Here is a 13,807-nt window from a genome sequence, read left to right as displayed (position 1 = left end):
TCCTGTAACTATTCTCTATATTTCAGAGTTTGTAATTGGTATTGACTGACATCAGTTCTTCTTTCCACTTGCTACTTGTACAGTTCCAATTTTACATAGCAATTTTTACTTCTTCTCCTAGAGTTTTTTAATCATAGCTTTCTTCTCTTTTATTCCTAAATGTGACGTGTTCTTAGCAAAACAATGTAAATGGTAACTGACAATTGTTTAAAATTTCATCTCCTGGATGGTTTGGCTCAAAATAATTATCGGGTTTGCAAGATTCACTCTTTTTTTTTTTTTTTGCATTAAATACATATATCGTTGGTTTGGATTTTATTCTGTGTACAGATATCAAATGTAATAAATTCATGATCTCCTACCCTTAAACTATAACTAATTTTGCTTCAAAGATGAGGCCCTGTATTTACCATAATGAAGGTGAAGAGAGTATTCCTTCATATTTAATGCAGCATTTTCGTTTCAATCAGGAAATTGTCGTTCTAATTTTTCTAAACTGCTTCTAGAGAGCTCTGTACTGGCTGTAAGTGACCATTAGCATAGGTCATTAAAAGTAAAGATGACAGCATTTTTTCCTTCTGTGTCCTACAAATCTCTTTATAAAGATATTGCACAACTGGTTGCAGTGTGATGGTCTATAGCAGGCACAGACCAGCACGTAATCTGCCTCTGCCTTCCATTAATAATTCAGAAATATTCAAGACTACTATTTTAGAGTTGCAGATCCCAAGCTCTGCAATCCCCTTGATCCATCCCAAACCAGCTAATTTAAACATTTTAGTTGCACAAGTCTTTTCCATGAGCTTCAGTTACAGTCTGTCACTAATGCACACACATTGTTTCCAGTTCTAGTTTATTACTAGATTTTTAGTGCAGGCATATAGGCAGCTAGCGAGTCTCTTTTCATACCCCTTGGTGACTGGATTGGTTTTATCCTTGACATGTTGATTTAGTGGCAAATGAGAATACTTTATTTTTTCCTTTCAATGCCTTTTTTGTTATTTAGGTTGATGCCTGGCTGGTATAGCTCACCACTTCCACAGACGGTACTTTCCTGTTTGCTTTAGCAGAGTACAGCTAAACCAAACAGCTTCTTTTCCTCATAGCAAATGGATCAGGACTCCACAGAGCCCAAATCCACCACCTAAAGCCACATGCCTAGTTAGCAACTCTCTTCCTGGGCATCCTGCGTTCTATCTTGTTTAACTTGTAAGAGAGGAATGCTCTCTGACCAGCAATTATGTGGATGGCTCCTGCCTTTCAGCAGTCTACTGGGAACTCTTCTTTTGGAGACAGCGAAGCTACCTGGCACTAGCCCCTGTTGGGAAATTACCAGTAAAATTCCTCATTCTAATCTCTGAGCCTTTAGAATTGTGTTAAATCAGCTTAAGGAAGAGTATATGATGTCGTTAAAAGGTTGGAAGAAGCAGGCAGATCCATGATCCTTTAGCACTCTCTTCCAAAAGGGCTTCTAGCCTGTATTTCTTCTTCCTCATGGAATATATTCTCATTCATTATTTTTCATCTCTGGCTAGTTACTCAGAAGACAAATTCCTGGAAGCTGAGCAATGGAAAGCTGGGCAAGACCATGTAGTGAGGGTTTATCAAAATCTCATTGCAGCAGATAAAGCCAATTACGTGTGTCACCACGGAGTAAAATAAGCCTTGTTCAAATGAAGTTTCTCCCTGTGATATTTGCTGAGATCCTGCATCACTGTAACTGGGAACCCTGAGATGTAGATACATTAATATAACAGTATGAAAATTCACAGAGGAGCAGAACAGGTACTGAGGAGGCATCTAACGGGGAGATAATTCTCCAGTCACCCTGGGAAGGGGAGAGGAGACAGCTGCTCTCCTTTGAGCAGAGTGTCACACAGGGCTGTTGGCATCTCTCCTGTCTACAGGCTATTTCCCTCCCCAGTGCACTCTAGGAAGAAACATGTAGCTGGAAAAAAAACCAGAGTGATTAAGCAAAGACAATCAGACTGAGGAGAAAAAGTTGTGCTTTCTGCGACCTGCTGGCAGTATCCAGCTCAGGGCGCTCTCCTACTCGCAAGGTGGGCTTGTCCCAGGACTCCAGCCAAGGACAGAGGTGTCACCACTCCTGTGGTAGCTCCAGGGGAGCATTTTGTTTGCTCACCTTCCTCCTCATGTCACACCATAAAGCCAGGTGGCTTGAGCTCTACACGTGGGAAATCTTAGCACAGCAGGTTGACACAACCATATTTTGCAGTCCCTGAATTTTCTTACTAGGTTGTTTTTGGAGATCCAACACAACTGAATCCCTCATAGAGACACGTCTTATTAGCATCTTGAGTTGGGTATTGAATGCCTGTACCCTATTAGAATGAATTAAATCTATCTTGATAAGACATATTTAATAATTGATAACTTAGAAACCTGTGAGAGCCTTTAATCTGCTTTCCTGGCATCTTGTATACACATTAAAGTTTTACTTTATTTGACGTCTTTTTTTTCCCATTGTTTGATATCTCTTCTATCTGCATTAGAAATTTGAAAGAAAAATTGCTGAAATATTTAAACAGAAAAGTACAGAAGTTTTGAAAGAAGCCTTAAAGTATCAGATAATTTGAGAAAAAAACATCCCAATGTATAGTACTATGTTCTTCAATTATTCCCACAACACAGAAAACTGTGTTTTGTGACAAAACAGAATCCGCTACTACTTTAGCATCACGCAACATTGGAACAAACTTCATTGAGCTTACTACAGCTGGTGCATAAAGATCCATTCAGTAAATTATGCTTTAAAAACTGCATTGAGAGACTTGGGGTAATTTTATTAGAGGTTTTAATTCTGATTCTCTGTCTAGTAGCTGGGTAACTGTAAAAGAACTATTTATTAATTTAAAGCTCATACAGCTGATTGATGCATGCTAATGCATTTTAAATTTAATAATCACATCTTCCTTAATTGAATTGTATTTGCTCAGACAGAGCATATAATTAAATCAAGTCTTTTCTAATCCGTCTCATACCAGATTATTCTATGGTACATTGGGAAAGAATAGTCAAAAGTATGCACTTAGTTAATTTAAACTCATTGAAAAAATCCATAGTCACATTGTGAATATTTGGGATATTCATCATTTTCCAAAATAAAGAGATGTATTTTTCCATACATATCTTCTGCAATAATTAAGTGTAGAGGCAGCAAGACTGAAAATATGGGTAGGAAGGAAACAGTTTTAAGAAAACCAGCAAATTTATACAGCAGATAGTGAAATCCACATACCACGACCAGCAAGCTATTTCAGACAAATGCTCTCAAATGCCTTTATGGGTAAGGTGACAGTCCTGTTGCTCAGAAACGTTCACTTGCTTTACCTGTTCCTTATTATTTTGTCTCATGATGCAGAGTTAAGCAAGGCTATCAGAGAGAAGACACAGAAAACAAAGCCAAGACATAGATATGAAATCACAGAAAAGAATGAGGAAATGCTTTACTGAGATACTCTGATGTGTTTGTGTGTGCCCGGTCAGTTGGTTCCAAGATGCAAGTCCAGCACCAAGGGGATTCCAAGACATAAAAGATTAAAAAACCTGGCTTGGATGAGGGGGGAAAGTTATTTAGAGTTGGGGATGGATTTCAGAGTTGCAAGAGAAGGGCAGAGTTTAGGCATACAAAGGTTTACTTTTTTAAAACTTTTCTCTGATTGCTGTGGACCTTTTGATAGAAGAAAAATACGGGAACATAACTCATAGCGGAATGTTCAAACTTGGCATTTTCTTTTTATGATAGATCAGGGGAACTGGATATATGGAGCTACCAATGCATCTTCTGTGTCCATAACACTTTAAAAGATTTATTCTGCAAAACAGAGCTATGGAAATAAGCAGCATATTTTTCTCTGATAAATGATGTGTTGCCTCAAGTCTAAATTACTGACCTGATCTAATTTGTCCATCAGAGTTAGATTATAGAATTTATCCTTTTTAATAAACAACGCTGGTTGATGATTAAAAAATGTCCTGCAGCAGAATCTGATTTCTCTTGATTTCCGAACAGTATAATGTTATTAAACATAACATTGTGGGACTATAGTTTTTTTTTCTGAGGATTTTGATCTCATGCTCTATGGCATTTCACTTGAAGAATGATTTGCTCTTAATATCATATTCAACCTTGTACTGGGAAAGGTCTTATAAAAATTTGTTTCCTTGACTACCCCATGTCACAAGCTTGAAATGTAATTCCATAGCAGTAAGAGGAAAAAAAATATATTTCAGCACTGGTGTATAATTAATAACGTATCACAGAAAAAAATCTGGTTAGTGAAGTGCTGTCAAGGAGCTGCTTGTGAAGTAAAGGCATGCTTTTTTTCGCAAGTGATTTGTAAAACATATGCAGGATGATTATTTTTCTTCCCAGTACAAGAAAGTACTATGGTTGGTCTTTAACGTTTCTTCATGGGGGCAAGCATGCATTGACTAAGGAGAGTACGAATATTGACTTTCTGAGCAGGGTATGTCAGCTCATACGACCTATCACTGACAGCTATAGGGGTTTGCTCCTTATTTGAAATAAGGCCAACCTACACAGCACACACTGTGTAAATGGACATTATAATAAAACCTGCTTATATCTGCACCTCCTGCTTAAGGTCTTCTTGTCACAGTGTCATCTGGAAATAAAATCTCAGTTCAATGAACACTCCTTGTCTTACAGGAGCTCAGGATAAAGGCACCTGTTATCTCTTATCCAGCTCTTTTGGAACGGAAATCTGAGCAGAAAATTTCAGCTATAAACAGGGATACTTCATCTAAATTCAATGACTGCAAACTAACCCGGCCCTGGGCTGGGAAAAGGTCCTGGCCTGGGTTCTGCTTAGATATACTCTTTGATACAAAATATGGATGAGCAGGGCATCACTGCACATGCTGATTGCTCCTCTAAGCATGAATTAGCTGGCTACTCATCTTTTTCAAGTGCTCAGGACTTTACTCCAGGCACTAGATGTCTTCTGTGGCAAAAAGTTTCTTTCCAGTTTACGATTGTTTTATCCTGCTGACTTAGGACCAATTCTTTAGGAAACCAGCAGCACTGAGGATCTGCTATTTATAAATGAACATAATGAGTTCATTGCCTTACCCCACTGACAGCAGGGCCAACTTGTTGGAAGCCAGAGGGATGGTTTTACTTGCCATCACTTTTCTTGGTCTCTGCCAACATTGCAATTATTATTGAAACAAATATCTTACTTATCAGCTTATTAAAAGCCTTTCTAAACTGGCTAGTCATCTTCACAGCTGGTACTCTTTCTACTAGCAACTTAGATGAAGTTGACAAAATGTGCTTATAGTCTTTCTGTGTACCTATCGTCTTCTATATTTCACATCAGTCGCATGCCTTGCCAGGCTAAAGCCCTGCTGGATAATAAAATGCTACATAAATTATAGCTGGAGGGAATAGAGATGGTGTTGATTGATGCTAATTCCCTGAAGTGAATGTAATAGTATCTTCTGAGGCTGTGTTAGTGACAGTAGGTTGAAAGAAGAAGTGTTTGTTTCTGGAGGAAAAAAAGAAAAGAAGAAAAGGTACAAGAGTACATATTATATGTCTAGTGGGAAAAGAGGACTCTGCTGGAGGTACAGGCCACTTGTGATAATAAAATTGACCAAAGATCTTATGATGTTGATAATCCTACACACCTGTAATACTGTTCTGTGAGTACAAGGAGTACATCTAGAACAAGACGATATACAAATCAGACTTTCTCCATCCCTCTTTTCATTTTCTCTCCACAAAAGCTATTGCCTTCTTATCTCAATTAATTCCACATTCCCTCCTGTACAGACAAAATGACATGGCTTTGAGTTCTGAAGATGCTAGACTATTTCCAAAAAGTAATTTTCTTTATTTAGAAATTAAATAGATTATAGAAAGAGATGACAGAAACCCCTGATAGGGACCTGAACTAAATGGACCAATAATCTGCTTGTACATGCTTTTTTTTTCCTTTCTTTTTTTTTTTTCTTTTAACTTTGATAAACCCTGCCTTTGCCATGTTCTGTTTATTTTGTAAACAGAAGTAAATGGCATTGAAAATTAGATCTAAGAGAACCTAGGAAGTCCTGTGATCTTTTTTGTAGGTACTGAATTTGGATGAAGAAGACCTAGAAGTTATTTGGAAATTTGCTCCTTCATTCTTGATGACCTTGGCCAAGACACTTCGCTCTTCTGTGCCTTGTTTTCCACATTCATAGATGACTTTGAGATGTGGAGTGCCTGGTACAGAACACCTTTCAGGCTTATTCTTCTCCTTGCTTTCCATCTGACATGACAGATGGACCAAGGCACTTACAAGGAAGGTCAAAGATACCCACATCGCACAAACATTTCTATTATTTTCAGTGACTTTGAAAACAGCTGCTTTTTCTGTTCCCAGCTGGTCACAATGGTAGCCCCAGGGTGTGTCCAGAGAGACAGAGACCAAACCACGGAGATCAGGATGAAGAAAATGAAACCTCAGGTATCAGAAATGCATACTGGTGGCTGAGAGATAAGATGTATGTTGAGAAGGAAAGAGTTCTGTCATCACGCAACAGAGACAATGTTGGAAGTGAGAAGTGTCTGTCGTCACTTCACAGGTTCCTTAGGCTGCTTGTACTTGTGGAAGACGTCCAACTAAGAGGGAGGGACAGAGCAGAAGAACAGTCCCATGGCTTTGGAAAAAAAACGGAAAGTAGTTTCCAGAACAGTCTCTCATGATGTCATATTCATCTACAGCAATTAGGAAGAGGTTGGACTGCCTTAGGAGCCTTTTGGAAAGAAGGATGGCCCTGCCAGCCACATAACAATGGGATAACAATGGGAAATGAATCTCTATTCAGAGAGACAGAAAGGACTGAGGATATCTGAAAGCCTGTGTGCTCCTGCGAGGCAGAGTCATGTCCCAACCTACCCTGGAGGATTCATTTATTTGACTGCAAAACAAATGGATCTACTCAGTCTGAGGCAGTGTAGTTGCTACAGGTGTTAATGTGCATAGGTTTAAAAGGCTGGTCCTATTGCCTATTTGGCAATTTTTTTTTTAACTGGAAAATGAGTGTGAAAACACTTAGTGAGAGATGGAGATCTTTAGCATGAAATGCCTGTAGGCATAAAAAGATGAAACCTAAAGTCCTTTTAGAAATGCATTTTTTCTACTGCTATTTTTATAAATGACTTGTTTCTGTGGCATTTACGGTCATTTCCTTCCTCAGAAATGTTGTTTTGTAGTTGTTTTTGTCCACAAAGCACAGACCTTCTCTGGCTTCTGCCTTAACTAACCAACCAGTATAAATTTCTCTTGAAATTCACAGCTGTCTTCACTGAATGTGAGCAAATGAGCCTGTCAGGTTGAGCTGACTCTAAACTTTTCTTGTCTTTGGGATGCAAATCCTTTTAAGTATATTTAGGTCATCTCTATTTGATTTTCACGGGACATACAGTGAGTGGGGGGGAGCAAGTTATTCTTCATAAAGGAGAGAAAATGAAAAAGATGTGCTTTAAATCACTCCATTCAAAGTCACTGTCAAAGTCGTCATGTTCCATGCAGGAACCTGAACATGCTGGGCTTCTGCTTTCCTTTAATGGAATCAGACCTGCTTTGTGTCAGAAATAGGCTTTTTCTCTATTGCCTACATCTTTCACTTATGACTTAAACTGTATTGGGGAGTGACTGGTAGCTATCATGGGAGACTCAGGTGAAATCTAATGATTGACTGGTTTAAATTCCAAAGCCAAAGTGTTGGGCTCATCCTAGTAGTTAGGTGCTTTTAACGCTTGACTGAAATTGTTCTTCAAATTCCCCACCACTTTCCATATTCTTTACCTTCCTGGCCTGGATACCCAGCAAGCTTCTTCCTGTAAAATAACATTCCCCTGACACAAAGTCTCAGAGCATCGCTTAAAATTGCCCAGCTCATATTTAATTCATTTTTGGATTTCTCCAGCAGGAGATGCTTAGGTATATATTATGGCCAGCAGACTGGAAAGTTCCAGATATTCAAGAGCCGGATAAATAACTCTTAATAACACAGAGCATGAAGTATTTGCTGTACCTCTCAGTCCTCCTCCAGCTCATAGGCAGAGGAAGAAACAGGATGAAAATCAGTGCAGTGCTCAGATAGATAGTGCAGTGATCATCCCTAACAGAAATCTCTCTTTACTGCTGGTTTATGTAATAATTTCTTCCAACTTTATGGCTGAGTCACACCCCCCAGCCTGCCTTAATGTAAATGAAAAATCAGGCATTAATGTAATGTAGCAGTTTTCATTGTGACAGTTGATAAAATGTGTGCAGAGGGATGATGCTGGCTTTGCAGGACAGGGAACCAGAGCTCCAGTGGCTGGGGCTGTGCTGGGGAGCACAGCAGGGCTGGCAGAGCTGGTGCCCAGCATCTCCTACACCACAGAGCAGTCCCGTCCTTGATGTCTGACAGCATTCAGTATTGCCTACACTACTGAAAGGTCCTGAACTGGCACCAAGGGAGAAAAAAGCAACTTCTTTCCTTAGAAACAGCAACCAAACTCAACAGGACTGGGGATGACACTTTGAAGAACTAGAGCTTTCAGTTTGGCAGCAGGCTTGAGGCAGATGGGCTGGCAGATCAAGGGGTATGTGGGAGTAAGGGTTTATGAAGTGGGTGCATTGATTTATCAGCTGCTTCCCCTGCTCATCAGAGGGCTCTTCTCCTAACCACAGGGCTGTCACCTTCCATACCCACCTCCAATGCTGCCTGTGTATTTTTGCATTAGATGCAGATAACGTGCATTTTAGACCCAGCAGAGGTTTACTTACTTGCCTCTTGAAGGACTTTGCATGAGAAGTGAGCTTGTGTCATCAAGCAGTCTGTCTGTCAAACTGCTACTTTCTAGTTACAAAAGACATATTTTAGGATGTTTCTGGAGGATAAGGTTTCATGAGATCTTTGTGGCTGGATTTCTGTGATCAAGTTTTCAAGAACATTCAAAACGCAGATGGGGGAGGAGAAATGGGTGTGATTTTCATTAGCAGTTAGGTTTATTAGGCAGCTATTATTAGGTATCAGTTCTTCCCAAATGTAGATACAATTAACATCTGGCTTACGGATTTAAAGTTAAAATTACAGAACTAACTGCAATCAAAAGCCTTAAAACATCAGAAGCTTTAAAAATATATTGGTTAATTCCACTGAGGATACAGTTGGATTGAGATCATATAAAGGATTTCTTAACATGTGGTTGGGATGACTTGCATAATCTATTTGTAATTGCTGTTTGTGAGCAACACGACCATGGCAGAGCATCCTTGGGAAACTCAGACAAGTGTAAGGGAAAGTGAAGACTACTGGTGACAACTGGGACTAGACAGTATAAAAAGTTCTTTAATTGAACAGTCCTTTAATGGAATCACAGTGCAAAATTTGAGGACTCTGTTTAGTCTTTTCCCGCATCTTAATGGAAAAAAGAGTTATAAAGCTAAATTATTTAAGAAGACAGTCTGTATATTCCCCTGCTTAACTAGTGCTTACAGGACCAAACAAATCATCTCCCCAGCTGTGGTAAGAACAGGAGTTTTATGAGTAGTGACAGGAAAATTTTAGTTCTGTGCTACATCTGCCTCTACTGTGCCACGTTTAGCCTTGCCCAGTTTAATACAGCAAACTCTCCCCTGATTTCAGGATTGCATTTTTTAGCTCTTAGCCAACACAGACACTGTGGTTTATATTTTATATTTTTATTTTGAGTTCTGTTGTGACAGAGGTTTCAATTGGATACCATTTGCTGTGATCAGAAGTGTGCTTTCAAATATTTTTGAATATTTTATAGATTAGCACTCAAAAGGAAGCAGAGCCTAGAAGAAAAATAACTGCTATTTCAGCTTCTTTTCTGTGACTGCTGATGAATTAATGATTATTTTTTACATCCCTTATACCAATAGCAGACTTAAAAGGCTTTAACATTCAGGATACCCAAAAACATTAGAAGAGGGAGGCCAAGGTGGAGTCGTAGATTAGTTGTGATGAGCTGGGGCCAGTCACTGGGAGAGGGGTGGTTGTGGGTTACCTGTAAGGGTAGGGAGAAAGTGGTCTCCTGGGAGCATCCCAGGTCACCTGCAGGCAGGGGGAGTGAGGGCCCACTGCCCTGGGAGTCTTCTTTTCCCTACTTGTTGCATTTGGACACATTAAATTGTCAAAACTGGTACTCTCAAATCTGAGTGTGTATATGTGTGTGTGTGTACACATATATGCGTGCGTATAGAGGGATGGGGTAGGGGAGAAAGGAGAAAGTAAACACATGGTTTATGTATTTGGATTTGTATAAAGGTAGAGAAATCAAAGGCTTTTGATTTTGGAATGACAAACTGACTAAATTATACAAAAAAATAAACACAGCTGCTCTAAGCAGGAAAGGGAGAGAAAGGTATCCAAGAGCCCAGTCCACCATAAGCTGCTGATTAACCAGACCAGCTGTTACTTAATCCAACTTTCTCTGAAGTATTGAGGGATTTTGGAGTGCCTTGAAAATCAAATGGTTGGCTTATCTAAATCAAATATGGTACTATTTTCCTCTTTTTTTTTTTTTTTTTGCTTTTAATAGAGTTTCCATTTGATATTTGATTGGTTTTGTTTTGAGTCTTCAGTTTCAGTGTTTCAGAAGGCAAAGCGGTCTGAAGTTAAGTGGCGTACAGAGCCTGGTTGATTTTCTTCAAGCCTCTAAATCTACCTTCAATGACCATCATATTAGTGGGATAAAGAAAGGTACAGTGCTCCATGGAACCACTCTTCCTTATTTCTGTGCTGTGCTCTGAAATCATTGCTCGGGATTTGAAGTGGATGCTGAAACAGCAGTTTAAAAATTCTTTGCTTTGATCTAAAAAACCTGATAAAAAAGCATGGATTTTCTGGAGTCCTTATTTCTATGTTTCTAACCTTTTCATTTCATATACCAGTCAGGATGCCTCTACTTTATTTACCTTTTGTAGCGGATATGTACTTACTATTAGGCCACAGATGAAGACAAAATCCCAAAGTGATTTGTGTTAAAGGAAAAAGAACGTAACAAAGGAAGACTGAAGAAAAAAACCCAGTATCATGAGATCAAATGTTATTCATGCTTGTACAGTGTTTATACATATACTTATGAACAAACATCAGCTATAACCCAGCTGTAACTTTGCCCTGTTCTTAGCCAGTTACAAAAGCATCAGTACTCTATCCATTGTCAGCTATTTAAACAGACTCCTGAGATAAGAATGATGACATTTAAAAGAAATTGTTTTTTGTTTCTTACTAAAGGCTGGTGTCTCTCCAATATGTTGCCATAGTCCCTATTAACTCTCAAAGCACAATAATCTGTTCCTCTCATTCCAAGCTGCCCACCCATGCAAATGTTACATATGAGACCTGTGTAAAAGGTGGGCTTATCCCTGCGTCCTTATAGCTGTAGGTCAGGGCTCTGCCTGGGCCCATGAACTGCATGTTTATGTGTGTGCCCTGTGCTTGCCCGGGCCACGCCGGGTGTGGGGCTGGGCAGAAGGGGAGCAGGGAACCACCGACCGTACTGATCCGGGAGAGGAGGAAGCAGCTTGGGCTGTGCTCCCGACCTAAAGATCTTTGGAAGTTCAAAACTGTTGTTCTTTCCTCTCTAAGTATTACCCTCACATTTCTCTGTAAATTCTCTCTTGACAGTGAGTATGATGTCCCAGCAGCATTAGCAATGAACCGGGGCACTAAAGGCATTGCCCTTTTTTTTTTTTTTAACATCAAACTATTTTGAATGAACAGTGCCGTGTGTTGTAATATCAGTCCTAGACGTGGAGCCCGTAAATGGTGCAGTGATTTCCTCACTCAGTTCCTAATTGGCCTGTGACAGTGACATTGACATTGCGGTTGCAGACACATGCAGATCGGAAATTAATACGCTGAGATTGATAGTTATGGCAGCATATACAAGTCAGACCATCCAAGCTCTATTAAATCACTTAATAAAAGCTGAGTGAAAGTATCTAAGAAGCATGAGAAAACCTTGGATTACCTTATTTAAATTTGTTACTTAATGACAACATAAATCCTTGAAACCCATGAAGTTATTAACTAAATTAACCAGAATTATTTTAAAGGTACAATTTACTCAGCCAGATCATCAGTCAATGCGATCTCCATTTAAATTGATGGAGCTATGCTGTCGTACACAGTTTGAGCTTTAGATCATGATACTGATCGTCACATATCTTTTCTAAGCATACTGCATTTGGAGCATGAGGAGGTTTTTGTGTGACAGCTACGTATACATTTGTCCTATGACTTCAGAACCATAAAAACACATTTGATACATTAAAAAAAGTTCATGAGATAACTTACCATTCTGTAAAGTTTATCCTCCAGATCCTGATTAATTCTTTGTAAGGCTAGGTAATTGTTTTGTATCCTAAAACAAAGATGATATCATGTAATTGAATGCATTGTTTTTTGTGTTGTTTTTTTTACCTGTAATTTTCACATCAGTACAAAACCTTGGCTTGCACTACTTGAAATCTATTTTCTTATCACTCCTGTTGCCAGTCAGTGGTTGCCTTTGAAACGTAATTACCACCTACTCCCTAAGCAAAACTTCTTTGTCATATTTGCTTACTATATTTAGTGGCAAATTCCATCAGGAAATGAAAATACATTTGCCATTCTGCACTTGTGTGCAGACATGCATCACAGCATAGGAACCTGCACAAAGAGACTGTAGCTTTACATCAGGCTCAGGAATGATATGTTAGAGAGGAAGCTTGAGCTTAGAAAGTACAGAAAAAGACTTATGGAGCTCTGTTAATAAGGAGAATTGCAGCAGAAACCTAATGACTGTAGCAAAAGCAACATGTGTGTGTCACCACATGACTTAGAATATCTCTTCTTTTTACAGAAGTTCAAGGAATTGCCTATTCTCAAGAGCTAAACACATCCCCTTTCTTCAGGAAATACATTTAGATAGCTTAGCCTGGAAAAGGTGGGTATTTATTTTTATCAGCACTGAGGGATTGAATGGACTCACAAAATGAGACTCCCCTGCTTATTCCAGAGCAATACACCAAAGAAAAGTTTCAGTCTGTACATCCTTAGGTTACTTAGATGGTAACCTTGGTATTTCAATGAACAAGATGTGCAACCTGTGGGAAAAACATCGCTATTTTGGTAGTAGCTGTGCCTGCCTTTTCACAGGAGGCAAGGAGGATAGTACCTTGTTCTTGTTTGTACATATCACCTCAGCAGGATTTATAACAACTATAAAGCAAATGTTAGAAGCTCAGCTGTGAAAAGTTTGTCTGAATACATCTATATGTTTGTACTGAGAGTCTTAGGTCAATAGGTCAAAGTATTTTCAGTGGTGAATTGATTTTAGGCAATGGGCAAGGGCGTTCACTGTACGAATGCACTGAGATGTAGTACACGTTCTTTCAGCAGAAAGCCACTTGTTCCAGAAGGCTTGGATCTGGATGTCATTTCCATAATGATCAGGAAGGGATTTGGATTAAAGTAATCTCTTTGGTTTATCGTATGGTTAGGAGTGCCTGTTGAAACCAGAACCAAGACCTGCATCTGAACCATGCCATGGCTGCGAATCGAGGGGTCCAACCCACCCCTTCCTGGCAGTGGTGTGTCTCTCCCTGCTTCTGTTGCCATGGAGATTTTCTTTCCAGTTAAATGATCAAAATTCTCTGTTCAAGGGCACGCTAGTGGCTCGTGGTGTCTCTCATGAGGCATGCAAAGCTCCCGCTGGGGCTCCCAGTATTACTGTAACATCTGCTGCATGGACCTGGGAGGGAAG

At 39.4% G+C, this 13,807-nt stretch overlaps 1 protein-coding gene across 1 annotated transcript in view; it reads right to left on the bottom strand.

Moving 5' to 3' along the window:
* BEGAIN (brain enriched guanylate kinase associated) overlaps positions 1–13,807 on the bottom strand; it is a 149,997-nt gene that overhangs the window by 41,128 nt on the left and 95,062 nt on the right. The window contains exon 6 of the mRNA XM_074149429.1: positions 12,355–12,421. Within this exon, the coding sequence (XP_074005530.1) occupies positions 12,355–12,421 (67 nt within the window). The remainder of the gene's footprint in view (positions 1–12,354; positions 12,422–13,807) is intronic.

The sequence above is a fragment of the Numenius arquata genome, chromosome 6 (genome assembly GCF_964106895.1).
Source record: "Numenius arquata chromosome 6, bNumArq3.hap1.1, whole genome shotgun sequence".
NCBI classification, from domain to species: domain Eukaryota; kingdom Metazoa; phylum Chordata; class Aves; order Charadriiformes; family Scolopacidae; genus Numenius; species Numenius arquata.
This window is presented reverse-complemented; position numbering and strand designations above follow the sequence as displayed.